Raw genomic sequence first — 27,154 nt, 5'->3', positions numbered from 1 at the left:
AAGCTGTACTTTTTACTGAGCATAGGGATTATTCAGTAAAAATTTGCTGAATTAATCTGGCCCTAAGAATAAATTTCTTTTAAGGCGGGTTTAAATGATACAAAATAATGACTTAGCATTGTAATAAAATGTTGTCAATTTTATTAAAAGTAGATTCCATTTCTTCACACAAGTAAGTTTTGTGTTTTTTTAAAGCCCATTTTATTGTATTGTTTCATCAGAGTAAGTTGGCTCAGTGAAACTGTCACTGATAAAAACACGTACAAAATTAGCACCAAACATCTATAAATGCAGATAGCCACAATGACCTTTCCAGTATGTACAATCTCCCTTTACACATACACACATATATTTACAGCTAATAAATAACATTGAAAGTCAAAGCATTGCTGATATATATATAGTGAAGTCTGTAGAAGTCAGAGTTCCCAGGGCCATACACTGACTGAATTTATACTTTCTTAAGTTGATGTACCCTTGCTCAAAACCCAAATCTCGAGAATTAATGAATTATAACAATGAAGGGGGATGCCAACAACAAGTCACACAACATTTTATTTTTAGAGAGAATTCATTCCAAACTGGCTGATGTCAATCACAGCATTCACTCTACTTTGTACAGGCACAACCGTATCTCTCAGATGAAGGAGTGTTCCGGCACCACTGGAACATTTTCTACTCAGTGTGTTCTAATGTACCTCTTAATCATTTACCTTCCGAGCCATGCTAAGCAATAATCGTGTATGTGGGGCTTCATAAGTGAATATGTGTTCAGACACCCACACACATTCACAGTTTGGATTTTCAGTAATAGCCTCTGAAATATTTGACTTCTCTATCATTTGATAATAATATATAGAAAAGCATTCTGAAAATATGAGATCTAGTTTATAAATAAATGTTCACTCACTCTTGACTAGTTGTTAAAAACAACTTTCATGACAATTCACGTGGATATAGCAATTGATCCTTTTCATTGTCCACAATGGTTTTAAGCACTGCCAGTGACTATATGACTGACTGTAACTTTTCTGTTTCTTTACTTAGTAAAAACAATCTTTGTCTAAAATTTGTAGGACTTTGCATGATGCAAAGTTTCATCTTGAATACGTGTTTTCTTATCAAAGTTAGGGAAGAAAGAGACATGCTCAAAGTCTGACTGAAGCATGGCTGAAATTAGCCTAAAATTGAACAGTAACTATCATACATTAAAGGACTTCAATGAATATAATTTTGAAAGTCTGATAATAAAATTACAGTATCATTTTTTTCCCTCTGTAGTTAAAATTCTGTATCAGCTGATGATAACAGTCTCAGTTGAAAAGCCTATCTAGGGAAAAACTATTAAAATATAATCTTGAGACAAAGCAGGAAAAGGAAGGGGAAATACTAAACCATAAACTGTTAAGTTTATTAAGATTTAATTGATCTCAACTTTATATATCTCCTTTAATTTGTAACTTAGTTATGATGCAACCAACCGTAGAGGGGGTTTAAAGGTTCAGTGCTTTATCAACTCTATTCTTCATTTCTATCTCCAAGTCACTAGTTCCTGGTTCATTCTTGGACTGCATTCCAATGGCAAGAGGAGAGTAATTCCAAGAAAGTAGGGATTTTGATTGATAAGTAAACGGGTCCTACTCACGCTGCAAAAAAACTTACTTCCTATATTTAGACTCGGAGAAAACTTTGAGAAGGTTATCAGTCTAGAAAACGCAGAATCCCAATTAAAAATGAGATTTTAATCAATTTTAGGCTATGGCTAAACTTACTACATGAAGAGATCTGATTATTTTATCATTTTAAATAACTCATATTTTTTCAAAGGACAGAATGCAGTGCTTTTCATATCTGTTATTTTTTTAATGTTGGAAGATGTGCTATTTGGCCACTATACACCTCAAATTGAATTAGTTTTAGTATTTGAGACTGTCTCCTAAAATAACTAATAAGGCTAGAGCTGGGGTTAATACTCAGGAAAATCCACATTTCACCATCTAAAGCACTGGCGTCTTTTGTAAAAGTTACTTCATTCTTCATAGAATTCATATGCTGTTCTTTCTTCTGTAGCTTTGCCAAGTTTCTGAGAGAAAACAGAGGAAGAATAGCAATTTATTATCTTAGTGTTTTATAACCCTCTTCCGTCCCTCACCACCTTCAAGATGAAAAAGTAGTCAACCAGAAGTTCAGAACAAAGGTTGTGAGAATAAATGTAATCAGAGGAAGTGGCAGGCTCATAGGAGTCAGACAGTCTAGTATTTACTTAGCCATGTCTTGATAAGGAGTTTCCTTTTCAGAAGACTGAATTGAATGATTTCAAAATTTAGCAAGATTTCTTACCTCTAAAACTTGTTAAATAAAATACCTATTTTTTTTTTCCTTTTCTTGTGGTATGAGTCTTCTAAAGAGTTTTACCAGAAGATGAGAGAGAAGCTTTTAGTTCATTGACTTAGTCACAGAGGTGAGAAACAGCAGAAGCTTATTAGTCTGAGTCATAATTACCTCCTAGATAAAGTTCAGGAGTAAAAAAAAAAAAAAAACTCCCTAAATATCTGTTGTTTCAGTAATCTTATCATCAGATGAAGAACATATCACTAGACTATCTTAGATAAAGTCTTATAACTTACACAAATGTGACAAGAAATACTTGATAAACAGATGAGTTGGTTCCTAATTTTTCAAGATTTTTTTTTTTTAATTCACATTACAGATTAAAGTCATGGATGACCTTGGGATAATATATACATAAGAATGTTTGTCTACAATGGCACCCCACTCCAGTACTCTTGCCTGGAAAATCCCATGGACCGAGGAGCCTGGTAGGCTGCAGTCCAAGGGTTGCTAAGAGTCGGACACGACTGAGCGACTTCACTTTCACTTTTCACTTTCATGCATTGGAGGAGGAAATGGCAACCCACTCCAGTGTTCTTGCCTGGAGAATCCCAGGAATGGTGGAGCCTGGTGGGCTGCCGTCTATGGGGTCACACAGAGTCGGACACGACTGAAGTGACTTAGCAGCAGTAGCAGTATCAGCAGTACATAACTTAAATTCATATATAAAACTTCATATAGGAGTTCCTTTTGAAGAGTTAAAACAAATATGAAGAACCTCAGATTTGTGATGAAGAAAAACAAAGCAATGAAGCTCTTAGTAGAAGTATACACTTAGATAAAAATTCAATTATTCTCCCTGGCTCAATACCAGTAACTATTCTCCATTTCAAGTTTATCTTGAGTGCTTTTACATTAATGTTTTTAATCCAGATGGCTTCATCTTGTCCAAAGTATATATGTCATAACGCCATAATGTAAAAAAACTAAAAGGTAAATATTATACATGTATAGAGAAAGTCTGAAATCCACACTTATCCATTGATAAACTGTATTATAAAATAGAAATTAAAAATAAAAGAGATATGTCACATAGAACCTTTAATATGCTTTTTCTGATTAGAGAATTCTTCTGTACTTTTGTCTGTAAATGCAACTGCGGAAGACAAACCAAAAGCAATTAGCTTTTCTATTTCCGTATGATGTTGTGACCAACTTTTCCCATTGTTTTCTCGTGTCACTGGCTGGTATGATATGATCTAAGCTTTCCCCCTTTATACTTACAACCCTTCAGCACTTGCACCTGGCAAGGGGATGAGTGGAGGAATGGAAGTGGCATACTTTGGGAATTCCAGGAGGGAACGTGGTGGAGAGAGAGGCAGTCACATGTTCAGTCTCTACTTAGTACTGACGCTCTGGAAAAATCAGCTGACAGCTGCCATGTGGATTAAAAGGTCAGGTAGAAAAGATCCAGGCAGTTGTTTTGAGGTAGAAAAGAGAACCATCTTCTAAACTTTTAAGTCCACAAGCTTTCCATCTTTGGGGGTTTTGAGACGGAGGCTTGGTGGCTGCCCCTTTGGCTCCCTGTCCTGGAATCTGCTGGCACTTAGAGTCAAGGAGGACTCTGGTTTTGGCTGATGTTTCACTCCCCTGGGTACCTCCCAGGAGGAGCTGTGCCCATAGCCACAGTGATGGCTACAAACTTGTGATATATGCTCTGCACACAGGTCTGTAAAGGGAGCAGGGTTGCAGTACAGGAAAAAACAGAAGTGAAGATTTTGTGGTAATTCAAGAAGTAAAATAAAACCTATGAAGTGCACCAGAGCTGGCATAAAGAACAGGAAAAAGAAAATAGAGGAAGTACTGCTAAAAGCAAATGGACAGGTCTAATGTGCGTGGGTGTGTGTGAGTGTGTGTGTGTATGCTCAGTCGCTCAGTTGTGTCCAACTCTTTGTGACTCCATGGGCTGTAGCCGTCCAGGCTCCTCTGTCCATGGGATTTCCCAGGCAAGAATACTGGAGTGGGTTGACATTTCCTACTCTAGGGCATCTTCCCGACCCAGGAATTGAACTCGCATCTCCTGCATTGGCAAGCGAATTCTTTACTACTGAGCCATCGGGAAACCCCCTAATGTGTATACAGAAGACTTTAAGAAAGACCACCTGAAGGTTCTCATCACAAGACTCAATCCAAGACTCTAGTTCAGGGTGAAGGGCAAAGCATGAAGCAGCATCCCTTGGAGAGCAAGTTCAAGATACCCAGAAAGCCTGAGCCCATGATGCTCACCAGCCAGACTTTCTATTCAGAGACTTGTCATGGCATTTCACAAATATCACAGGTGACTTTCCTTTCTGCAGATAAGACATTTTCTCCCGGGAACAGAAGATCACCCTGTGGAAGAAATTGTATGTCAACACAGCATATTGGAACAATAAAAATGACTTCAAAAATAAATGCTTCTGTCAGGGTTTTCTGAAACTCACATGATTCTTCTGACTGTTTTGATATTTCCAATAATTAACTATTTATACTCAGGCCATTCCAGTCAGCAACACATCTGAATCAGATGGTTATTTGCAGGCTTAATGCACTGTTTGGCAATAAAGCTCGTTCATTAATATAGACTGGCATACAGATAGCCTGGAGCAGGTTTAAAATCACCAGGCTCTTAGAAAAAGATGATACAAGATCAACTTTACCACTTCTTAGTGTTTGCATTAAGGAATTCAGAAATCAGCCTTCAACTGGCCCTGCTAGAGAAACATTACTCTGTATGGCTTCTCCATTCACAACTTCTTTCCCTCCCCAACTTTGGTTATAAAAGAAAATGACAAAAGAGAAATATATTATTGATCCTAACTTAAAGAGTCATTTTTATTTACAGTAATGGTATACTGAAGTTTACAAAATTCCTGTACATTCAGTATGAAAGACAGTGAAAGTGTAGTTGCTTAGTCGTGGCCAACTCTGCATTCCCATGGACTGCAGCCTGCCAGGCTCCTCTGTCCATGGAATTCGCCAGGCAAGAATACTAGAGTGGGTAAGCCATTTCTTTCTCCAGGGGATTTCCCAACCCATGGATTGAACCCAGGTCTCCTGCACTGTAGGCCGATTCTTTACCTTCTGAGCCACCAAGGAGGCCCCATTCAGTGTAAAAGTTTTAAATCCTCTGAGGCTCTCCATGCAATTCATTTTATAGATCTATGTGGATTTGGGTGGGGAGAGAGGATGAGATTATCTTGGAATCTCATCCTTCTTGAAGAGGTTGGTTTTTATTTTATTAAAAAAAAATATTTGGCTATTTCTCTTGGCATGTGGGTTAGCTCCCCAACCAGGGACTAAACCCATACCCGCTGCAGTGGAAACTTCCAATCTTAACAACTGAACTGCCAGGGAAGTCCTAAGAGGTTGGTTTTAATCTCTGAATGTCCCAGTGGCATCACTAAGGTTCTCTGCATAACTGTTTTGTGCTTGCAGGAATCAATGTTAAATGAGAAGTCGAAATTTTTGACTTCTAATCTCAGCTTTACTCAATGATTGTGGCAAATCAGTTTATGTTTTCTTTCCATGAAATGCAGAAATACCATTACTTCTCTAGTATAATAATAAAATAATACTCTTAAAAATAATAATAATAATTTTATAGGTATATAGTTTTAAATGAATTGCAAAGAGAGCCTCAGAGGATTTAAAACTTTTATACTGAATGGGGCTTCCTTGGTGGCTCAGAAGGTAAAGAATCTGCCTACAATGCAGGAGAGCTGGGTTCAATCCGTGGGTATAGGTATATAGTTTTAAAAACAAAGCCTACTAAAGTTTCACCTGAATGTTGGAGGCTCCAGAAATACTATTTCTAGGTAAAGACATTTGAGTGAATCGGAAGTGAATGGAGAAAAATTAATTACTTTTTTTGAGTCTCTCCTGCCTTTACTCTGATCTTCCCAATATCAAAGCCGGGGCTGCTCCACCAGTTGGACCAGCTGAAGTAGGAATCGCTAATCCATTTGAGTTTCAACATTAGCAATTCTCCAATATCCACCTCCGTGTAAAGTAGAAAGGAGTATGTCTTATTTGTGGAAACTTCAGGCCTGAATAAAAGATCAACATATTTGGTTAGTTCTGAAAATCAGAATTCTTTCCCTTTTTCTTCTTCCTAAAAGGTAAATAGCTTTATTGTTTGGGGAATATTTTAAAAATGCAAAAAATGTCCAACAAAATACACAAGATGAATGTCCATGGCACTTAGCATATTTTGAAAGATGGCTACACCCTTTTAAAGTATTCCAAATTTTATCCTAACAATATGAATTATGTAATAGAATTCCTAAGAGAAAAATTCATAAGTCCATCATTTAGAGATATTATTTTCATTTTCATATATTTCCTTCCTTTGTCACAATCATAGTGTACATGCAATTCTCTATTTTTTCTTTATTCACTTCATGTTTTACCTTCCACTTTTTAACATGCTTTACCTAGTTTTCTATAACTACACTTTTTAGAGGCTAGGTTGATTTTATTGATTTGTTGAACCACAATTCACTTAACCATTGCCTCAGTTTTGGACACTTACTTTGCTTCTAATTTATGCTATTATGGGTACCACTGTAATGAACATCTTTTGCCTTTTAAAAAATTTAAAGGTTTTAAAAAAATTTCCTATTGAGTACACCTGTTTTTAGGAGTCCTATGCCAGGGGTCTGGGATCTAATGCCTGATAATATCAGGTGGAGCTGATGTAATAATAATAATCAAGCGCACAATTCATGTAATGCGCTTGAATCATCCTGAAACCATCCCCCATCTCCCAGTCCGTGGAAAAATTGTCTTCCACAAAATAGGTCCCTGGTGACAAAAAGGTTGGGGCCTGTTATCCTATGCCCTTTCTGTTCCTCAGACTGACGGTCAGGGCAGGTAACAGTGCCATGATAAGCCCCCATGCTGAAGGTAAAATTCTGTGGCTACTCACAGGGTAAAAGGGATGTTCTCGCTCTCAGCCACAGTGCCATACAGAGAGATCTCGAAGGCCTGGTTGGTGTATGTATTACTCTCAGTTCCAGAAAAATGTATCTTTACTTGGTAATGGAAGACTGTAGAGAGAAAATCAGAACAAGCTCTTATCAGTCTTTATGGAAACACTGCAGCACAAACAAGCAGGCACTCTCAACAGCAGACTGCATCTTACTAGTGATCAACAGGAAGCATTCATACATGACTATAAATGTGACTCAGAAAGATTGCTTCATATCTGTACAGTGCTTACTACTAGAATATTCAGGCTTTGAATTCTACTTCCTTGCAGAAGAGTGTGGTTCTAGTGGATAGGAAGAATCCAGGTATATCTGACTTGGTAAGCAGATCCAGAAAGTAATCATCTTTGATCGGGTACTGGGCTTCCTAAGCAACTCAGATGGTAAAGAATCTGCCTGCAATGCAGGAGACTCAGATTCGTAACAAAATGGGAGTATCTTAGAAGGTTTGGTATATTCCTCCTTCTCAAGACTAGTTCTATTTTCAAATACAGGTGGTTCCTGCCTTCACTTAAAGCAGACTTTGTTGTTTAGTAGTTCAGTTGTGTCCAACTCTTTTTTGACCCCATGGACTGCAGCCCACCAGGCTCCTCTGTCCATGGGATTCTCCAGGCAAGTATACTGGAGTGAGTTGCTATTTCCTTCTGCAGGAGATCTTCCCAACCCAGGGATTGAACCTGTGTCTCCTGTATTGTAGTCAGATTCTTTACCGCTGAGCCACCTGGGAAGCCCCAAAGCAGATTTTAGGAGTTGGCATCCTTTTTCTGCAAAGGATGAGAGTAAAGAGTTTAGGTTTTGCGGGCCACATAGTCTCTGTCTCAACCACTCAACTCTGCCATGGAGGCATGAAAGCAGCCTTAGTCAATACAGAAATAAATTAATGTGGTTACATTCTAACAAAAGTTTTTTTTAAAGAAGCAGATGATGGGCTGGAATTGGTTCAAGGGCCATAGTTTGATGACTGTGTATGAATGGTTTCAAATGAACTCAGAGCCTGGTACTAATGTGGTGACCCATGCTAATGGGCACAAGCACAGAGGATGGTGGCAGGCAGAACTGATGCACAGGGTGGTGCTGTTGTGCCCTGGGCCTTACTAGCAGTGGGAATTAGGAACTCCAGCAACATGGATTAGTGCAACTTCCTCTCTACCAACAGAAACACAAATGAGGGCTCAGAACTTAGCAACATTGTTTTATCATCTCTATTGCAATGGACAAAATCAGTACATGTGATGCAACAAGCATGATAATAAAAAAAAATAGGATCAAATCCATTTTCCTATTTACAACAGTCTCCAGCCTACCTTTGTAAGGCATCTGAGAACGAGTCTTCAGGTACATCTTGCTGCTTCTTTTGGCTCTGACCTTGTTGATCTCGTAGCCCATGTTGTTGCAACGGTTCTTTCTGCAGCTCAGGCAGAGACCTTTCTCAAAGGCTTCTTTGGAATTGCACCGGTAGGCCTTACTTGGATTTTCTTCATTCAACAGAGAGTCAATGAAGAGATGAACGGAACGCTCATGGGAGCACTTCACTAGCTGATCCACATCTGGGGAAAAAGAGACACAAGGAACATTTCAACTCTGTGACAGTTCACAATGAGTGTTTCATCTTGCATGTCTAATATAGCTGAGATGTGGTGTTAGAACAAAATGATCTCCTTGATTGTAGGTCCTATTTAAGGAGGCACTCTTGATAACAGCTTCTTCCCTACCCCAAGAGTGTTAAAGCTGCCAATTTTATCAGGAACTTTAGATGCTTCTGCTGTCTTATATTTGTGAGTATGTTTATGAAGCTGTAATAAGGACATCCAAGATAGAAGTTGATTTCCCCCAGTTCATCACACCTTTTGCTTATATTGAAAGTATATAATACCTCTAGATGCTTCTGGAAGTATACCCCTAGAAACCACATCATAGGTATAATTGCCATATTAACAGCATTTTATCATAGATACTATGAATAATTGAGGAGTGTGTCACTGTTCATGATTTTTACATTAAATTATAGAAATAATAGACTTAATAATTATTTCTATAATTTCTATAATTATAAAATGTATTATTTCTATAATTTCTATAATTATAGAATTATAGAATTATAGAAATAATCAGCAATGTCATAAAAGTACAGCTTTTTATCATAAGCTTTTTTACAGATTAAAATTAGTAACATTATGCTATAAATTCTATAACATAGGCCCAAAACACCAGAGTATATTGGTTATAGGTAGGTCCCATTGTCCACAAGGTATGCAAAGGTCTGTTAAAACAAATCATAAAATTAACACACACTAACATGATTATTCAACATTAAAAACTAATATTAAACTGTATTTTCTTCTTAAAAAGTTGGAATATTTATTGTTCGGGAATGGTGATTTGTACATCTCTTTAAAAGGCTGGCAAAAGAAATTTGGACTAATTGACATGTCCTTTACTTTTAGTAGAATTAAAAATAACTCTACTGGTTTTGCACTGTATTCAAAGTTTAATGTGTAGCAAGACAATACTTTTTCAAAGGCAAGGCAGTTTTCTTGCCATCTCACTGTTTGTTTGTTTTTCCCTTTTATTACTGCAAGTGCAGTACTCAGTGCAGCTTACAATATAATACAAGATGAAATGTCTATCTGACCCCAGGAAGTATTGAGGCTCCAAGGTGAGCATGCTAAAATGTGACAGACTTCTTCAAAAACACATCTTGGCTAGATGTATATTCAAACTATGTACTTGAGGAGAATGGTAGGGCACTTGGTCAGTAAGAGTTAAGACAACAACTACATTTAGTTAACTTCTGAATTATATTTACCTCCAAGGCCTCTCTCTGCAATCACACGGAGAGCTTCCCCAATGTTACATCCTGGTTGGAAAGTGCCTCCGTTAGGGTAAATGTCCACATGCCCTACTGGTTTCTGGATTCCGATACTTCGACCTGGTGACCCCCTGGTGAATGTGTGTAAAACGTCTACAAAATCCGCATCATCAGGAGAAAGGCGACTTGGAGCTTCTGCATACTCGAAGTTAGGTCCAGCTGGATCTAAGCCTTAGAGGGAAAACAAAAAGTCCTCAAAGATTTTTATTTATTTATATATTTGGCTGCATGAGGTCTTAGTTGTGCATGTGGGATTTTTCTTTTTATCACATGGGAACTTTCCTTTGGGCTGCATGAATTCTCTAGTTGACGTATGTGGGCTTAGTTGCTCCACCACACGTGGGATCTTAGCTCCCCAAGGAGAGATGGAACCTGTGTTCCCTTCATGTGAGGTGAATTCTTAACCACTAGACCACCAGGGAAGTCACTCAGAGATTTTTAAATTCCCATTAGTTTTAGTCTCCATCAGTATCATCTTAGCATTCCATTGCTCATCATTTGAATGTAACTGGCAGTTACAGATTGTTATCAGCTCCAATTCTGTATTGACTGAGTTTTAAATTACTGAGATTCATAAGAGAAGGCTTATCTCTTCTTCAAATAAAATTTGAATTTTTCAAACTAATCATTAAATAACAATTTTCACACAGGATGACTTGATTCCCTTTTGTAAATTATTTCTGTGCCTGGTTAGAAGGCTTGTAAATAGTGCTGGGCTCTTTCTTCCTCTCTACACAGGCCAAACTATCTATTGCCATTGGCCTGGATGACAGGTCTCCTTTTTCCAAATGGCCTCTGGTGCGGGTCCTTTTTCTTTCTCTCCAGTATTGATGTGAGAGGTGACAGATATGTGTGCATACACTATCAAAGCACAGAGCAAAGGTTTGTTTCTGAGATGCCACTGGGCGTTCTGTGTTTAACTCTGCATCGTTTCTCTTCTTCTGCCAGTAGATGGTGAGCCCATGAGAGCAAGGGTCTGAATTTTATTTTATTCCAGAAAAAGAGCCTTCCCATGTGATAATGAAATGGCCAGGCATACCCAGGAGGGTAACACACATATGCTTGTTTGACAAGCATCGTGATTCTCTTTCAGAGCAACAGGCAATGCAGTTCTTTTATTTTAAAAGAAAATGGCACTGCTTTCTTACCGGTTATCCTGTTGACCTTCTTATTGGTCAGACTTCCTGCAATACCAGCAGCATGGGCCCCAAGGCTGTATCCCAAGAGATGCACATTGCCCAGGGGATAGTTAAATTCATCCTTTGGAAGACGAACAGAAAAAGGAGTTTTATAGTTCTTTGCAAAATATCAATGCTAAAAGAAATAAAAGTTGAATAGTGTTTCAAATAAATAAATATCATTTTCAAAATAGGGGCAATACTGAAACCTAACTCTATTTATTTTAATTTCTTGTTATAGGTAAGAGGAACATAGACTATATTGTTGAGATTTTCTCTTTCCTTACTAATATTTAAATTAGAGTTTTCCAAATGTCTGAAATAGAAATGTATGGAAACATGAATTTCCATACATCTGAAAATATATGTATAAGTGTATATTTATATATTGGAGTAAGAAATGGCAACCCACTCCAGTATTCTTGCCCAGAACATTCCATGGGCCGAGGAGCCTGGCAGGCTACAGTCCATGGGGTTACAAAGAGTTGGACATGATTAAGCGACTGAGCACCATATTTATATATGGTATTTATATATATATATGAGATTCCCTGGTGGCTCAGATGGTAAAGTGTCTGCCTGCAATGTGGGAGACCTGGGTTCGATCCCTGGGTGGGGAAGATCCTCTGGAGAAGGAAATGGCAACCCACTCCAGTACTCTTGCCCAGAACATTCCCTGGGCAGAGAAGCCTGGCAGGCTACAGTCCATGGGGTTACAAAGAGTTGGACATGACTAAGCAACTGAGCACCATATTTATATATAGGTATTTTTATATATATATAGACATACACATACAGATATATATTTAACTCATCACTTTCTACTCACATACCCTGTGTTACTTTATTATTTAAGGTTACTCAAGCAATGACTTAAAATCAGAAACTATTACAAAGGATGGGACACATATGGGCCAGCCTCCTCATTCAACAGATGAGAAGTCTGAGTTCCAGGAATGTGATCTGATTTGCCCAAGTTCACTCTCCTGGTTAGCAAAAGAGTCAAGAAAAGAACTTTTATCTTTTAATGATCGATTCAATAAACAGAGCTTATTTTTAAGTACCTGGCTTAAATAATGGCCTGTGAGAGTATTATCTTCATTTCAACCCCAAGATACTTTCCAAAGGTAATTTTCAAAGGATGACCTCAGAGAGTCAGAGTGAATAAAGCTCCTGATCCTCAGCTACTTCATATCCTACACACTTTTCCTGCCATTTTTTTCCCCTAGCTCATCTCCTTCACTCCTCCAACTCTCAACAAAAATCCAGATCTTTAATCCACACTAAGAAATAAGTAATATTAAAATTTTCATCAAAGATTGATATTCTAACAGGTCAAAGCCTGGATAAAATTTCCATGTGCCAGCCAACTGGTAGGGAAGGATTTGGCTGAACATGACATCTTTCCTCTGCCCTGAAATAACAAGCTTTTGTCTGTTCTGCCCACTTAGTTCTTGGTCTCAGCAAATCTATTCACCATGAAAATATCAAAGGACAGTGCAGGGCAGAACTATGCTTTATGGGTTTTATAGCTTTATCATTTTTATCATAATGCTACTTTTAGCTGAAAAAAATAATGACTATGCTTATTCTGAAGATATGAGTTGACCCAAAAAATATCTATGTCTAAATGTATAAGAATAAAGGGCTTCCCTGGTGGCCCAGATGGTAAAGAATCTGCCTACAATGTGGGATACCCAGATTCGATGCCTGAGTCGGGAAGATCCCCTGGAGGAAGGCATGGCAACCCACTCCAGTATTCTTGCCTGGAGAATCCCATGGACAGAGGAGCCTGGCAGGCTGCAGTCCATAGGATCACAAAGAGTCAGACACGACTGAGTGACTGACACTTTCTCTTTTTTACCACAAAGGAACAAAAACCGGTCGTTAGTTCAGCTCTAGCCAACTGGTCTGTTTTGGATATACAAGGCTCCTTCCCCCAGTCTTACCGCCATCCAGTTCATAAACTTGGCCACATCCTGTCCCACCAGCTTGGTGTACCCTGCAGACACTGGATAATGCTGCTGGGCCCGTGACAGCCAGTCCACCACGATGACGTTGGAGTCCGGTTCCCTCTTGTACAAGGCAGCCACGAGTTTTGGCACCCAACTCTCATACATTCCTGTCACCTGAAGAGGATGATACAAGCATCCTTAAAATGCCCACCTAAAACTTGTTGTATTAATAGATACATATGTCAACCCCATACATTAAATGGGGGGGGAAAATCCATAGGAAGCCCATGGCTCATCAGTAAAACTTCAATAATTTATAGTATTGAAAGGAAAGATCAACCTGAATAAGTTAAAATTTACAGTAGAATGATGGACTATTTTAAAAGAAATTTAGTTTAAATACTTTCAAATGGGTTAATAAATATTTCCCAACAGAAATATTTTGGGGAATGTGAGTACCTTTTATTCTTTTTTTTCATTTTCTTTTTTAAATTTTTAATTAGAGGATAACTACTTTACAATATTATGTTGGCTTCTACCATACACCAACATGAATCAGTCATAGGTAAATATAGGTCCCCCTGCTTTGAACCCTCCCACCTCTCTCCCCATCACACTGCTCTAGGTGGTCACAGAGCACTGGCTTTGGGTTCCTCGTGTCATACATCAAACTCTCACTGGCTATCTGTTCTACATATGGTAATGTATATGTTTAAATGCTTTTCTCTCAAATCATCCCACCCTCTCATTTCCCCACTGTGTCCAAAAGTTTCTTCTTGCTGTCTGTGTTGCCTTTGCTGCCCTGCAAGTAGGATTGTCATCATTGCTGTCTTTCTAGATTCCATACCTTTATTCTTATAAAGGGTTATTTACATACAAAATTTGATGTGATAGTGAAGAAAAATAGTTTTAAACATACTATTCTAACAGAAGATAATTTTATTTAGCAATCTCTTAATACATTAGAAAATTATTAGTTTCAGCTCAGACTTGTTCACCATCCTTTCAAATTCTTGATTATCAGAGTGCAAATTAATGAGGTTTAATTATCAAATTTCCAAAATTATGAGATTGGTCTTGTTTTGGAGATAAGCAAACTGCCATCTGTAATTCTTTACTTCTTGTTGATAAAGGCCCCCAAATTCAAAGTGAAAAGATTTATGCCATCAAAGAGGAGACCCTGAACATCTTGGCAAATATGCTTATTTTTAAATAATCGAACACATTAAAAAAAACATAGATGACAAAATTCCATGCCATCCCGCCGGGAGCCTATACATAGCAACAACCTGTTTTAAATCTACCCACCCCTAATACAACCTGAGAGCTGATCATACCGTAGCCCTAGTAAAGGTTGTGACTCAGCAGACAAAGAAGATTCTGAAATAAATGTCTTAGGCTGCTTTTAAGGGGAAATCTGTAAAACCTGTATTCTTCTTAGAGTAAACGCCAATAGAAAAAAATAAGACTCTTGAATTCCCAAACCAAGGGACTTTGTTTGAAACTTTGATCTTAGATGGTGGGTCCTTTCAGATCTGCTTCCTTTATTATTTGTATTTGTATTTGTTTTCTTTTTAAAAATTTATTTATTTTGTAATTGGAAGATAATTGCTTCTTAATATTGTGTTGTTTTCTGCAATATATCAACATTAATCAGCCATATAATTCCATTCCGTTTAATCTATTTTGTAGGATAAAACATTAAAACATGAACTCTCGATTCACGCCTGACACTAACAAAGTGGACAAATTTTCACCACATTGCTGTGCTTTGTGGAAGGAAAAAGCAAGCCTGGGACTCAGGAGATGTTGGTTCCAATCCAAGTTCTTCCCCTAATTACGTCTATGAACACAGGCACTGTTTTAACCTTACCAGGGCACCTATGAAACAAAGGGATCAGATGATCTGGAAGTTACTCTCCACTCCTAAATGTCTTCTTGTGACCACTTTGGTTCCCAATCTACTTGCAGTGATACAATGTCCGCTCTATAAGCTATATGGAAACAGTGACAGACTTTATTTTCTTGGGCTCCAAAATCACTGCAGATGGTGACTGCAGCCATGAAATTAAAAGATACTTGCTCCTTGGAGGAAAAGCTATGACCGACATAGACAGCATATTAAAAAGCAGAGACATTACTTTGATGACAAAGGTCTGTCTAGTCAAAGCTATGGTTTTTCCAGTAGTCATGTATGGATGTGAGAGTTGGACTATAAAAAAGATGAGCACCGAAGAATTGATGCTTTTGAACTGTGGTGTTGGAGAAGACTCTTGAGAGTCCCTTGGACTGCAAGGAGATCCAACCAGTCCATCCTAAAGGAAATCAGTCCTTAATATTCATTGGAAGGACTGATGCTGAAGGTAAAACTACAATACTTTCGCTACCCAATGAGAAGAATTGACTCATTGGAAAAGACCCGGATGACAGGAAAGATTGAAGTCAGGAGGAGTAGGGGCTGACAGAGATGGTTGGATGGCATCACTGACTTGAAGGACATGAGTTTGAACAAGCTCTGGGAGTTGGTGATGGACAGGGAAACGTGGCATGCTGCAGTCCATGGGATCATAGAATCAGACATGATTGAGTGACTGAACTGAACTGATAAGCTATCTCAAGCACAAAGAGAAAGCAAAGCCAAAAAAGCACAAAGGTGATGTGAGATCACTAGGAACATGTTGGAATCTTCTATGAACACATCTCTGTGTGGCTGCTTTCAGTCAGGGTGCAAAGCCTGAGTCTTTGGAAGAAGCAGATGCAATGCCCGCCCAGCATAAAACCCTAAAGAATTGGTCCTGCTCCATCTTTCTCCTCTCTTGGAAGTTGAAGGGTAACCACCATTTGCAGCTGCCTTTCCAGAGAGGATGATGTCATTTCTCCAGAACACAATGCTAATCACTCCTCCTTTTAGCCGGTGGTGAGGAGCGCCAACATCACAATGAGAACCCTGTACTTAAACACAAGCAGGTGGCCAAGCTCCAGGACATCTGTGGCTGCACTGCCTCCTGGGAAGTGTCCTGGGCACCCTGCATGCTAAGCATTCCCTTGGGTTTCTCATGACAAAGCTGCAGAACCTCCTCACTTAGTACCATACCCTTAAATGGCTGAGAAGCTTACCTCAGATAAGGCAGGAAAATCTTATTTTCTCTCACCCCCTATTATAAATTTTTTCTGTACTATCAGTGCTTCTGAGTTGGGCAATCTGTCAAAGGGCAAGGAACTCAACCTACCCCTACAGCGACTAATACTTCAGCGACTGATAATTTTAGTAACTGCCTAACAATCTTATCCTTTCTTTTTAAAATTTAACATAAGACTCTTCTATAAGTGAAGTGAAGTGAAGTGATGTGAAGTGAAATTGCTCAGTCGTGTCCGACTCTTTGCAACCCCGTGGACTGTAGCCCACCAGGCTCCTCCGTCCATGGGATTCTCCAGGCAAGAATACTATAGTGGGTTGCCATTTCCTTCTCCAGGGGATCTTCCCAACCCAGGGATCGAATCCAGGTCTCCCGCATTGCAGGCAGACGCTTTAACCTCTGAGCCACCAAGGAACCCCCAACCCCCAACAAAAATATCAATAACCTCAGATATGCAGATGACACCACCCTTATGGCAGAAAGCAAAGAGGAACTAAAGAGCCTCTTGATGAAGGTGAAAGAGAAGAGTGAAAAAGCTGGCTTAAACTCAACATTCAAAAAACAAAGATTATGGCATCCAGTCCGATCACTTTGTGGCAAATAGATGGGGAAACAATGGCAAACTATTTTCTTGGGCTCAAAAATCACCGCAGATGGCGACTGTAGCCATGAAATTAAAAGACACTTGTTCCTTGGAAGAAAAGCTATGATCAACCTAGAAGCATATTAAAAAGCAGAGCCATTACTTGGCCAACAAAGGTCTGTCTAGTCAAAGCTACAGTTTTTCCAGAAGTCATGTATGAATGTGAGAGTTGGGCTATAAAGAAGGTTGAGTGCTGAAGAACTGATGTTTTTGAACTGTGGTGTTGGGGAAGACACTTGAGAGTCCCTTGGACTGAAAGGAGATCCAACCAATCAATCCTAAAGGAAATCAGTCCTGAATATTCATTGGAAGGACTGATGCTGAAGCTGAAGCTCCAATACTTTGGCCACCTGATGTGAAGACAAAGACCACTCATTAGAAAAGACCCTGATGTTGTGAAAGATTGAAGGCAGGAAAAGAAGGGGACGACAGAGAATGAGATGATTGGATGGTACCACCGACTTGATGGACATGAGTTTGAGCAATCTCTGGGAGATATTGAAGGACAGGTAAGCCTGTCATGCTACAATCCATGCGGTCACAAAGAGTCAGACATGACTGAGTGACTGAACAGTAACAACAACCCAACAAAGGACTGGAAGACAAGGACTCACCTTCTTCAGTTCCAAAAAGGTAATATTTCCTAGCTTTTTTCCTTCTCAGTTTCCTTAAACCAGTACTAATTTTTAATAGCTTTGATTCACAGGCACAAACGGAGAAGGCAATGGCACCCCACTCCAGTACTCTTGCCTGGAAAATCCCATGGAAAGAGGAGCCTGGTGGGCTGCAGTCCATGGGGTCGCTAAAGAGTCAGACATGACTGAGAGACTTCACTTTCACTTTTCACTTTCATGCATTGGAGAGGGAAATGGCAACCCACTCCAGTGTTCTTGCCTGGAGAATCCCAGGGACGGGGGAGCCTGGTGGGCTGCAGTCTATGGGGTAGCACAGAGTTGGACACGACTGAAGCGACTTAGCAGCAGCAGCAGCACAGGCACACAGCTGCACTTGAAGTCTCCCTTGCTACCTGCACCCAGTGGTCCCACTGAAGAAACCAGGTTGTTCACTGAAATGCCTAGATGAGTTGTTGCACAGAACACCTAGTTCTGCACAACGAAACTCAGTCCCACAGCCAGTGGCCCAGCCTCTGAGCCCAGGCACTCAGAAATGTCAGGACACACGTGAAGAATGTAAGTGGTCTTATTAAGCAGTGGGGTTAATGATAGAAATTACCACTATCTACTGATACTGGGTGAGTCACGTCATCTTAGTGTGAGGAGGAAATATTTTTCAAAAATTCCTAAATTACAAAATTCTCTCAGGGACAAGTTGAGATACCTGAGATATTTAATTTATTTCTGTCATATGAATGTTAAGCTTAAACTTTTTTGAAAAGTATTAAAAGCTAAGTTCTAAATATAGCCAAAATGTGTCTAAAATAACCAAAGATTATATCTTCCAATATAAACCTCTTAAAATGTAAAAAAATCTGTCAGAAATTTGAAAATGCAACTTTATCATAAGATATATAATATACTACCTGAACTCTAGCAAATAGAAGTGTTTTGTTAAGATAAATATCCCTGTGAAATCCATTAGTTGTTTCCTTCATCTTTATAAAAGTAATAGCAATTGTCCTACACTGTCAATAACAAAGGCACTTAAGTTATGTAGGAAAAAAAATCAGGAGTACAAATAGCAACCATTAGCTGATTCATCTCATTGAAGTTAAGTATCTATTACCACATTCACAAACTCTGGACATAATGGAAAGATAATATTTCTTTAAGCATCAATTTTATCTAAGTTCTTTTTAATGAGCTATAAAAATCTGTTCATTAAGGATTGAAAATATTGGAAACAAACTAGTTAAGTAAGAACTATACCATATAAAGGGACTAGCTGGTATATTTAAAGAGAACTATATTTTTCATATTCTTGAAAAGTAAGTATAAGCAGTTTTCACCTTTGCTAATCATCTTGCATGACAGTTCCCTGGCTAGTCCTCTTTCATCTCTAGAAAAGCTCCCTAAAGTTTACAGTTGGAGAATATTGGGAGAGGAGGGACGTCCAGTCTAAATTCATTTTTTTTAACAGATAGTAAACTGAGGCCCAGTGGTGAGAAGTGGCTGGATCCAGTCACAGAGCTAGAGGATGGCAAAGCAGAACACTAACAGTCTCTTCCCTCCACCCCAGCCCTCTCCTCACTCTCACAGGTCATCTTCCTTAGGAAAGGACTTGGGTGATGCGCCGGATGAATCAGGATCACGCCAAGTCTCCACTGGTTCCTCTAACCCACACTCTGCTCTGTACTTGAGCAAAGGCTAGGGGAATGGCCAGTTTGAGGTCACAGCTAGGCACCATGGTAAACTGAAGGCTAGCACTGTCCAGAGGAAGTTCCCATGAACTCGTGGCTTTTCTTATATACTTTAAAAAAATTTATTTTTAATTGAAAGATAATTGCTTTACAGTATTGTGTTGATTTCTGCCAAACATTAACATGCATCAGCCATAGGTATATCTATGCTCCCTCCCTCTGGAACCTCCATCCCACCTCCCTCCCTATCCTACCCCTCTAGGTTGTTATAGAGCCTAGCGTGAGTTCCCTGAGTCATACAGCAAATTCCCATTGTCTATCTATTTTACATACGGTGATGTATGTTTCCATGTACTCTCTCCATACATCCCACCCTCTTCTTCCTCTCTCACCCAGGTGCATAAGTGTGTTCTCTATGTCTGTATCTCCATTGTTGCCCTGCAAATAATTTTATCAGTACCAGCGTTCTAGATTCCATATATATGCATTTTTATCTTTCTGACTTACTTCACTCTGTATAGTAGGCAACTTGTGGCTTTAGATTCCTCAATCCCCACCTGAGCCAGAACTGTTTTTATTCCAGTTTAAAGCAAAGGCATCACTGGGTTCCCATCACTGGGCTCTCAACAAGCCTGTTAGAAGGCTTAGTTCATGCCAGTCTACTCCTTCCTAAAGAGCTTTCCTTACCGTCCAGCCATGGATCACCACAAAGGTTTTGCTGCTGTGGTTGAAGTGACAGTTAGCCACAGATTCGGTCACTCCAGGAATGAGGTGGCAAGTGTCCTCAGCTGTGTCTTCAGGAGTCCTGAGAGCAAATTTACTTTCAATGTCTCTAAAATCTTTTCCTCCTGTAATCCCTGAAAAGGAAAAATTGGATAGGAGGTTAATTAGAGGGTGGTTTGTTTTATTTGCTGGACTAGTGTGTTTTAGATTCACAAGCAAATACCAGTAATGCTATTTTTGTTTCTAAAGTAAAAAAAAAAAGTGGATTGCAAGAGAATGGCTGATCCTCCAGTGGTACTCAAAGTGGACAGTGCTCCAGTGCTCAGTTGTATCTGACACTTTGCAGAGGATAAGATAGTTGAATGGCATCACCAACTCAATGGACATGAGTCTGACCAAACTCCAAGAGATAGTGAAGCACAGAGAAGCCTGGCATGCTGTAGCTCTTGGGGTCACAGAGAGTCAGACAGAGTGACTGAACAACAAAAACGAACAACAACAAAGCTTGTTTGAGGGAAGACTGTTTCCTTTTCACTAGAATTATTTTTAAAATTTTAACAAGAAGAAAAGTTGGAAGCATGGGAACATTTTGTATGGAATTATTCCTCCCCACATGGCAAGATACATCAGTTCAAAATGGCTTTAGTGATTTGTTCAGAAATATCTGTGCTATGTATGAATTATGATTAATTCTTTCCCCCAATGTTTCTTTCCTCACTTATGTCTTCACAGACTTCCACACAAAGCTGACGCTTAAAATACTACAGCAGAGGTGGTTATGGAAAGAATACACTCTTCATTATTAAGCCCCGACTGAGTCAGGAGAGAAAGAAAACTTTGGCCTATTTTTGAGTCTCTGGACAATACTTCTAAATGTTGATGAATCTTCACAGGGTATTTGTAGGAAGTACATACTATATCACAGTAAACATTTTAAGTACATTTTAAGTAAATTGTATTGCAATTTACTTTTGATTTTGCCCAAGAAGTTCTTCTATTGTTAGAAACTGCCTTAGAAAATTTCAAACTAGGTTAGTTTCACCCACATCACTCTGTATCAAATAATTAATGTTTCCCTTCTTAACAGTCTTATTTTAACATGTTCGATCAGCAAGCTTTTTAAAGCAGAAATAACCTGAACAGTCTGGCAGACAGATCTCACCCACCACCTGGTTGCCAAACTGATATTTAAGCTTATTGCTCTGCATAACTCCAGAGGATAACAGTCACTTTTAGTCTCTTTTTTTCTAGAATTATGCAACATGGAGGCCTAGAGTTGCTGGTGGTTTTGAAATGACTAAGAATATTCTTTGAAATTATTAAGGCAGGATTTGTATATTTCTATGAAAAATAAAAGTCTATTAAATCTCTAACTCTTGTACCAGATTGTCATATGGATCACTCAGAGCTCCAATTTCCCACAACCATCATTTCTATGGGCTATATAGCTTGTAAAGAAATTTAGAAGAAAATTCATACATTTGTAAGAAAATTTGTATTTGAAAACTTCTGTTTCTCTTTTCATGGATTTTTTTTTTTAAGTTACAGAAAACATAATGAAGGCTTTGACAAGAAAACAGTACCCCTCTATATGCTATGTGATGTTTTCAATTCTTTGTCTATTCTGCATATGAAATTATAGATGCTGCTGGTGTTTAATCAGTCTTTCCCTCTCCTTGGTGTTCTGACACATACCAAAGGTATTTCCACATACCTGGTTGTTTGTAATCCCTTAAGGATGTCTTGGCATTCTAAAGATGAGTGTGGTTTCCCAATTTCTACCAGCCCTCATACAACTGACTTAGGCCAGGAAGAGTTAGGGAGAAGGATGGACCCTGACTGTGGGTCAACAGTGTGTTTAGTCATCGTAATATATACACTGGGGATTGCTCCTGGCTGGCTGATGAACTGATTTGACTCAGCTGCTACTAAGGAAATTACTGTTTCTTATACATGGAAATGATAGTAGAAGGACCTTTCACTAGATCCCCTTAGAAGTAAAGCCACCTTAGAATAGTGTGTGTTACAGAGGCAGTTGTCTAACGTTTAATCCTTTATAAGGGCTGAATTCGACTCATCATATTAGTAACATCACACCATCAGATGTGTCCTCATCAAGCACTAAGGAGAGATTTGGGGGCATCAGGTAAGTTACAAGTCAATGCATTTCTTGACTATATAATCTTTATCTCTAAAGTCCTAAATAAGTAACAAAAAATCAAAGTGTGTCAACAAAGGCTAGGAGTTACCTTAACATAGATAATAACTCACAGAGATGAAATTAGGTCAAGTCAAAACCCTTTAAAGGTATACTTATAGAAGGTACATTGTAGAAGGAGCATTGAGCATCCCAGCAAAGTGACTCTAAAGGTAGTTCACAGTTATCAGATAAATAAGATTAACATGTATGTGAAGACATGAGGTATATGAGCTCAGTTATAATGCCATTCTCTTAAAGTTTTTACTTCTTTCCTTTCTCTGTTTGTTTTTCCTCTCTGACACACACAAACATACACTCCTAAAGAACTTCATCAGTAATTCATCCCTTCTCTGAGGCTGATGGTCATAGTTATTGACTCAGCTTCTATAGAATGCTGACCCCCCCAAAAAAAGGTTTGGGGAAAAAATCAGTGTTGTTATCTGACTGAATTGATTGGAGTTTTCAGACATTCCAATGTAGACAAGGCACTTGCTTATCTAACAAGCAGATTTACTTTCCAATTTTATAGGAAAAAACGTTTGCAAAAATAGCAGCTATAAACTCTACAGCCTAATTTCTCCTGAAATAAAGCAAGAGAGGAGGGTTGAGCTAAAAATACATCGTCAGAAAGAAAGTGAACATTTCCTACTGCCAAATCTTCCCTGGTGCCTGACTCCCACCTTTCCATACATTAATCAATCATGCTCTTGCTGAGCTCTGCTTCATTTGAAGGTGCTATGTGCTATTTTGCTGTCATCACTCATGTTTAACTCAGATATTAGCCTAGAAATTCACTATGGCCAGTCAAACAGACTTGTAGCTACTGAGCTCTTCAAATTTCCTAAAGAAGGCCTTGCAGAGATTGTGGTGGCTCTAAGAAAAACGGAGAAGGCAATGGCACCCCACTCCAGTACTTTTGCCTGGAAAATCCCATGAACAGAGGAGGCTGGTAGGCTGCAGTCCATGGGGTCACTAAAGAGTCAGACACGACTGAGCAACTTCACTTTCACTTTTCACTTTCATGCATTGGAGAAGGAAATGGCAACCCACTCCAGTGTTCTTGCCTGGAGAATCCCAGGGATGGGGGAACCTGGTGGGCTGCTGTCTAGGGAGTCACACAGAGTCGGACATGACTGAAGCAACTTAGCAGCAGCAGCAGCAGCAAGAAAAAAGAGAGCCTGAGGGCAGTGCCCATATCCTCATATTTTTCTTAGAAATTGAAGTATAAATTGAAGTAGAAATTGAGAAGTATAGTCAGAGCCCAGAGGTGGTAGTACTTACCATTCCCTCCTCACACTTGTTCCTTTCTACTCTGAATGTCTTACTGCTGCTGCTGCTGCTAAGTCGCTTCAGTCATGTCCAACTCTGTGCGACCCAATGGATGGCAGCCCACCAGGCTTCCCTGTCCCTGGGATTCTCCAGGCAAGAACACTGGAGTGGGTTGCCATTTCCTTCTCCAATGCATGAAAGTGAAAAGTGAAAGTGAAGTCGCTCAGTCGTGTCTGACTCTTCGAGACCCCATGGACTGTAGCCTACCAGGCTCCTCTGTCCATGGATTTTCCAGCCAAGAGTACTGGAGTGGGATGCCATTGCCTTCTCCGGAATGTCTTACATTCCTACCTAAATTAGTTTGGAGGAGAAAGAGGGCAGAGAGTTGCTGTGATAAGCATAATATAAAGAGGGGATGGGGGTTAGATTTAGAGTGGGAAGGAAGGATGTGAGGGGGATTAATTTCAAGTCCATTTCCAAATGATTCCTCCCTTACAAAGCATTTATAGCTAGGAAAGACATAGATTGATTAAATTGATTAAATCCAATTTAATTCCTTAATCACTTGTGTCTATTTGCATCGAAGAGTAATTAAGGAATTCAAGGAATTCCTTAATTAAGGAATTCAAGGAATTCCTTAATTAAGGAATTCAAGGAATTAAAAGGTCTAAGAGGATTTTGAGTCTGGTCTAAATTCCTCATTTTAGGGCTGAGGAAGCAAAATCCAGAGAGGTGACACTGACTAGCCCAGTAATTTAGGGTCCTGAATCTCTCAGGGAGTCTGACAAATACTTTAAAACTGTGAATGACACTTATTTGTGTGTGTTTTTGGTCTAAGTAACATTATCCCGTGATGTACTTTCTGAAACAAGAATTTGGAGTTTGTTGCACCCATTTTCTCAGATAGTGTAAAACACTATCTAGGGGCACATGCTACCTCGTAAGATGTTTGCCTGTGTGTCTGGTCAGCCGCTCTAGTCCTGTAGGACTCTGTGGGACCCCACGGACCCTAGCTGCTGGATTCCACCATCCATGGGATTTTCCCGGCAAGAATACCAGGCTGGGTTGCCATGCCCTCCTCCAGGGAATTTTCCCGACCCAGGGATCAAACCCATGTCTCCTGAGTCTCCTTTCTCCTAATGCTGGGATAGACTGAAGGCAGTAGGAGAAGGGAACAACAGAGGATGAAGTGGTTGGATGGCATCACCAACTCCACGGACATGAGTATAAGCAAACTCCAGGAGATGGTGAAGGACAGGGAAGCCTGGTGTGCTGCAGCCCATGGGGTTGCAAAGAGTCAGACATGACTTAGCGACTGAACAACAACAAATTGAACCTCCAGTGTTCTCAAACTGATCAGACAGAAAAGATAATTTTTTTATCAGCTTTCCTTTTTTTTAACCTATCAAAAATGCTATTTCATATACAGCAGAAACTAACACAACATGGTAAAGCAATTTTACTCCAACTTAAATAAATTAAAAAATGTTATTTCACAACTCTGTGCTGAAATAGCAATGTCAGAGACAAACTTAGCAGCAAAGTCAAACTTCACTATAAAATGAGCCGCTGCAGGACCTGCTGCCTGAAAGCACATCCAGGAGACACGCCCTGACTGCAATTCCACCAAAGAGAAAAGAAAACGTTGCCTCTTTTTATGACTTGCTTCAGCTGCCTTTTTAGTTCTGCTGTGTGTTAGCTGAACCAAGGCTCAAGTTACACAGGCTGCCTCTATCGTGGGCAGGTCTCAGACTGGCCGCTCTTCTTCCCTGCAATAAACTCACATCTGGCCTGGACGCCTTAACCCTGGTGAGCGGTGACTGGGATTCCGCCAGTGGCCTCCCCGAGGCGCCCAAGAAGCCCCAAGAGCTCGGACCGCACCACGGGGCAGGGCGCCCGAGTCGGGCTCAGCTCCGAGAACAGTCCGAGGACAGTAAGGGTAGCCAAGCGCAAACCTGGCAATCTCCAAGTCAGCGGTCAGATTGCTGGTCGCTCTGCCACGTTTTTTACGGCGGGGGTGGGGGTGAGGGGAACGGTGGTCAACCCTTCACCAGGTTTGCTGGCGGCTAAGTAAATCCGAGGGTACAAGAGTGGAAGCTGGACAGCTTCCCCGCGCCCCAGTGCGTGCAGGACCCCGCGTGCCCAGGACTTCGCGCTCCGCGTCCTCTCCTCCACGTCCCTCCACGTGGAGAGGAGGGGTGTCCAGAGTTGGGGTCAGTGCCTCCCTCCGCTCCCCCACAGGCCGGCTTCTCCAGGAGAAGGGGCCACTTTCTACTCGCGCTCTCACTGGCTGGGGCTGAGCTGCGACCAAGGCCAACCCAGGGTCACCTTGGCCCCCTTCATTTCATTCCAGGGCCCCTGCAAGAGGAGAGGTTAAAGCAGGTCACCGCTGGCAGAGCCCTTCCTCCCTCCTCCCTGGCCCCGCCCCTCACACTCTACCGGACCTACCCGGCTCCTTTCCTTGTAGAGCCCAGGCTCCAGGGAACTCAGCCCCAGCCGGAGTAGAGAGGACTGCGCGGGAAAGAGAGAAAGGGGTACTGGAAGCCGCCCCAGAGAGATCGGAGGAAAAATTTCTTCCGTGCTCCTTCTAGATCCCACCCCCGCGACCCTTTCTGAGGCAAGCGCTCGGGCTAGGAGAGTCCTCGGTGCGCATCGCAACCCCTTCCTACTTTCTTTCCTTCTCATCCTCACAACGTGTGCAAATGGCCACTGAGCCTATTCTGCAAGTGGGGAGTCTGCGCGCACTTACTGTCTGCGGCGACCAGCCCTCCGCGGGAGACGGTCAGACTCTGCAGGCACACGCTCAGAGCCAGCAGAAGTAGGGCCTTGCTCTCCATCTCGGGGGATGTCCCTCTGTAGGAGATGCAGGGCACCAGGCGCGAGCGCGGACAGAACAGTAGACCCGCTGAACCCAAGGCGGCGCAGGCTGGAGCAGCGGTCTGGCACAGAGCAAGTCACCCTTTAAAGGGGAGGGTGGGGAGCTAGAAGCGGCAGGTTTCCTCGGAGGAGGAGGAGGTGGGGGAGGAGAAAATGAGTCCGACACTGTTTCCACTCCACGGCTGCTTATGTGATTGGAAATATGCAAATGAACCTCATCACCTATTGGCTATAAAATCTTAAGTTGGGGGGAGGGTACTAAATTCACTTTCAAATATTTGAGCAAACTGTAATGAGATTCAACTCTGCCAGGGAGAAGAAGGGGAAAGGGCAGAAGGAAAATTTTTACTTTCTCTAGGAGGGCAATTTGCTTTTCCTAAGGGGTCTGGCTCTTCTGGGTCCCCTACACAAACACCAAACAAAGGTTTTTATGGCTTTATGTGAAATACTCTGTAATTATCTGTTTTCTAAGAAAGGGAAGTTAAGTTGTTAAACTACATTTGGGCAATACCCAACTTCTTTTGGTGGCTCCTGTTTGTAACTTGCAGTGTCTGTTTTGTTTTTTGTTCCCCCACTCCCCCGCCAATTCTCCTGGACAATGTCAATCTAAGGACCCACGGACACA

General features: G+C 40.5%; 1 protein-coding gene across 1 annotated transcript; it reads right to left on the bottom strand.

Moving 5' to 3' along the window:
* Positions 1-537: 537 nt before the first annotated feature.
* On the bottom strand, positions 538-26,588 carry LPL (lipoprotein lipase). Its single transcript, XM_086414395.1, has 10 exons — positions 26,402-26,588; positions 20,148-20,317; positions 13,358-13,537; positions 11,379-11,490; positions 10,168-10,401; positions 8,666-8,908; positions 7,301-7,421; positions 6,237-6,419; positions 4,618-4,722; positions 538-2,083 (listed from the first exon to the last, which is right to left on the bottom strand). Coding segments are annotated over exons 1-10 (1,437 nt in total). The 5' UTR covers positions 26,490-26,588; the 3' UTR covers positions 538-2,082.
* Between the last annotated feature and the right edge of the window lie 566 nt (positions 26,589-27,154).

Source organism: Bos grunniens, chromosome 8 (genome assembly GCF_055505025.1).
Source record: "Bos grunniens cultivar Pamir isolate PY7600 chromosome 8, Bosgru_T2T1.0, whole genome shotgun sequence".
In the NCBI taxonomy this organism is placed as follows: domain Eukaryota; kingdom Metazoa; phylum Chordata; class Mammalia; order Artiodactyla; family Bovidae; genus Bos; species Bos grunniens.
Note: the sequence above shows the minus strand (reverse complement) of the source record. Positions and strands in the feature narration are given on the sequence as shown.